Source organism: Cariama cristata, unplaced genomic scaffold (assembly GCF_000690535.1).
Source record: "Cariama cristata isolate BGI_N322 unplaced genomic scaffold, ASM69053v1 scaffold31959, whole genome shotgun sequence".
Classification (NCBI taxonomy): Eukaryota; Metazoa; Chordata; class Aves; order Cariamiformes; family Cariamidae; genus Cariama; species Cariama cristata.
Genome location: NW_009636816.1, coordinates 1 through 3,655, shown reverse-complemented (window position 1 = coordinate 3,655; position 3,655 = coordinate 1). Strand labels below are relative to the sequence as shown.

The 3,655-nt window shown below is 54.9% G+C and overlaps 1 protein-coding gene across 1 annotated transcript; it reads left to right on the top strand.

The window, feature by feature from the left end:
* Positions 1-52: 52 nt before the first annotated feature.
* Positions 53-695, top strand: MAFF (v-maf avian musculoaponeurotic fibrosarcoma oncogene homolog F). The gene has a single exon (XM_009708067.1). It carries the CDS (start codon positions 101-103, stop codon positions 461-463), a length of 363 nt encoding a protein of 120 aa, XP_009706369.1. The 5' UTR covers positions 53-100; the 3' UTR covers positions 464-695.
* Positions 696-3,655: the final 2,960 nt, after the last annotated feature.

Here is a 3,655-nt window from a genome sequence, read left to right as displayed (position 1 = left end):
CAGGGGTCTGGTTTTGGGGGTCTTAGGTGACCGCCCCTCTCTCTGGCAGGTGAAACGGGAGCTGGGGGAGAACACACCACTGCTGTCGGATGAGGAGCTGATGGGACTGTCTGTGCGGGAGCTGAACCACCACCTGCGGGGCCTCTCCAAGGAGGAGGTGGCGAGGCTGAAGCAGCGCCGGCGGACGCTGAAGAACCGGGGTTACGCTGCCAGCTGCCGGGTGAAGCGCGTCTGCCAGAAGGAAGAGCTGCAGAAGCAGAAGATGGAGCTGGAGTGGGAGGTGGACAAGCTGGCCCGGGAGAACGCCGCCATGCGCCTAGAGCTTGACACCCTCCGTGGCAAGTATGAGGCCCTGCAGGGCTTTGCCCGCACGGTAGCCGCTCATGGGCCTCCCGCCAAGGTGGCCACCGCCAGTGTCATCACCATTGTCAAGTCCGGCACCAACCAGGCCGCCTACTCCTAGTGCTGGCCTCCGTCCCCCGGTCAGGCACAATCCTCCCCGGGGAGCCTTCCCCCACGAATTGCCTCCCACCCCCTCCCCGACCTCCTCTCTGCCGGGACCTGTGCCCAAAATCCTTCTCCCATCCTTTGACTTCCAGCTCCCCCATGTAGGGAGGGCTGCCATAGCGTGGGTGCTGGGGCAGAGGACAGGACCCCACTGGTGGCCCCCGAAGCCCCCTCCTCTCTGAGGCGTGCAGGCAAAAGAGGGCAAGCCCACACAGGCAGCAATGGGGAAGCATCCCACAGCTCCAAGCTGGGAGGAAAACACCAGGTGCCTCTTCTATTTTTTGTGGAGGGCACAGGAGAGCTGAGCGCAGGCCAGGCGCTCCCAGGAGCACATGCCAGGGAGGGAAAGGAGGCGAGAGAGGTTTTGCAGCGAAGGGCAGAAGGGATGTGATGGAGAGGGCTATCAGCATTGGCCCCACAACTTCGACCATGGCTGGAGCACAGGGGGAGGTGGCAGCATGGCTGGAGTCTCCAGGGATGGAGATGGCGAGGGAAGATGGCAGGTCAGAGGGGGAGAGAAAGTGGCCGCAGGTAAGGGCGAGTGGGATGGGAAAGCGCTGTGGCTGCCTGTGGTTCTGGGGGACCCCAGAGGTGACGGTGATGGAGGAAGGTCTCTCAGGCAGGGGAGAGTGGGGGCACTTGAGCAGGTCAGCCCAGGCTGTTCTCCGCAAAGGGGAGAAGTAGTGGTGGTGGTTTAGCTTTCTCCATCACGCACATCCTTCACGCCTCTTCCTGCCTATGGGACGCTCGGCCCAGCTGTGTGTCCAAAATGCAGCAGCACTGGCAGGAAGGAAACGGTGATGGAGGAAGGTCTCTCAGGCAGGGGAGAGTGGGGGCACTTGAGCAGGTCAGCCCAGGCTGTTCTCCGCAAAGGGGAGAAGTAGTGGTGGTGGTTTAGCTTTCTCCATCACGCACATCCTTCACGCCTCTTCCTGCCTATGGGACGCTCGGCCCAGCTGTGTGTCCAAAATGCAGCAGCACTGGCAGGAAGGAAGCGGAGGCAGCCGGAGCAGAGATCAACACTGTTTTGGTTCTTGTACGGCCCCACCAAACACTCCCTGGTGCCCCACCGCCTACAAAGCCCATGGAAAGGTGCTTCTGGTCCCCAAGAGCCAGAGCTGCGGAGGCAGAAAGAGGGGTGGAGGTACAGGAGGTGGGAAGCAGGGGTGGAGAGCATCCCTGCTCCTGGGAGCTGCCTGGCAGGCAGGTAGGCTCCTCCCTTTGGTTCTCCTCCAGCTTGGACACCTGTGTGGGACAACCGGCTCTTCAGCAGGCTGAAATGCTGGAGAAGAGATGGGTTTGCTAAATACAGGCAGCACAGGGGAAGGTAGCAGGAAGCAGACCCTTCTTGGCATCTGCTGCCATCGATGATCCTCCCCTTTCTGCCCCTGCCTGGGTATTGCCATGCCAGCCGCCCTCGGCTGCAGCCTCCATCCCTCCCTGGAGAGAGGTGCCTGCTGCTCATGGAGAAGGCACTGTGGTTAGCATCCCCCCACCCCAGCTCCTCTTAGGTTTATTTATTGCACGAACATAAGTTATTTTCACGTCCTCTTTGCCATTCCGCCTCTCGGCACAGCCAGGATGTTGGTACAGAGCCGTACTTTATATTTTATATATGCAAATCACATTTTATCTTATACTTATATAGAGCAAAAAAAAATACTTATTTATTTTCTGACTTACAGTATGTGTCCTACCTGACTCCTCTGTATTTTGTAGACTTTACAAATAAAGCAAGTTCTTGGTTTGGTTTTTTTTTTTGTTTTTTTGTTTTTTTCCCACAGTGAGAGTGTCTTTGGTCATTCTTGAATACCAGGACAGAGTTGTCTCTCAGCGAGACCAGGTTTTCTAGCTCCTTCTAGCTTTGCTGCAGGACATGTTCAAGAACGTGCCCAAAAGAGATGGGATGGGGGACAACACATGACTTCTTAGAACAAATAGGGATTTATGGTCTCTGGAAGAAAAGGGCTCAGTAAGCAAGCTTAATGCTGAACATCACCTCCCAAAGTGCTTGCTTTCAGGAGCAGTTCAGCTGGGCTCAATCAGCTTTTCCTACAAAAGATAATGCTTTTTGCTAGGAAAATTCCCTCCAGGCTGCCCTCAAACCCAGTGCAGGAGTAGAGGCAGGTGCAATCAAAGCAGCCTCATACTCAAAAACTTTCCTGCCGTGTGACCTCACTGCCTGACTCAGGAACAGCGAGGAGGAAAGCAGGGAGCTCACAGCCGTGGGTGGCAGGAGAAGGGGAAGGAAGCATGGCAGGTGCCTTACCTGGAGGTGAAGCCTGACCTTCCCCCCCTGACTGTGGGGAAAAGCCACCCTTCCTCAGAGCAGAAGTGGAAGCGATCAGCATGCTCCCCTGATGCCCAGGCACCTTGCAATGCTCACATGGTGGTTCTGAGTTTTATGTTCACATTCCCTCCGCCACTGCAAACTGCCCCAGCCCCACTACTGCTCAGGGAAGAAAAACCCAGAGCCCCTGTTTGCTGGGGCCCGTGTCAGAGAAAGCAGCCCCTGTTCTCCCACAGGTGTTTTGCACCAAGCACCCAAGATGGACTCATCTTTACTCCAGGTTTTTGACAAATGGGTTGTGCTCCTGCCTTGGGCCATCAGGGATGTCTCAGCCCCAGGCTGCTGTAGTGCTGCTTCTCCATCAGCTCCTGCACACGCAGATGGTGTGAAGCTTGCCCCCCAAGAAGAGGACAAGACATACTGACCTGTTAAGCCTCGGCCCCTGCAATGAGCAAAAACTTGAGATCAGTTGAGAGAAGTCACCCAGACAGCACCACACAGAGGCAGCTTAAGTACAATCTATATTATCTCTATATTTTTATTTGTCATCATATTTGCTCATTTCTGCAGAGTATAACGTCACAAAGACCAAAATAGAGAGAGCGGCTTATCGCTGAGCTCACATCAGTTAAACACAATAGGTACAAAACTAGGTGACTCTGTCTTATTTATCATACTTTTTTTTTTTTCAGTCATTTATATACAAAGAACTACTCTATATGGAAAAATAATAAACAAATCCCATGGGTATGTTACATGGTAAACAAGAAGGAAGGAAGGAAGGAGAGGGGAAGCAGGTGAGGGAGAGCAGTTCCAGGGGCCTACTCCTGGAACCGACACATTTGTTGGGGCCCTGGG

Bases quoted from the DNA above. Each gene is read 5' to 3' on its own strand.
- MAFF (XM_009708067.1), top strand. From the start codon at position 101: ATGGGACTGTCTGTGCGGGAGCTGAACCACCACCTGCGGGGCCTCTCC.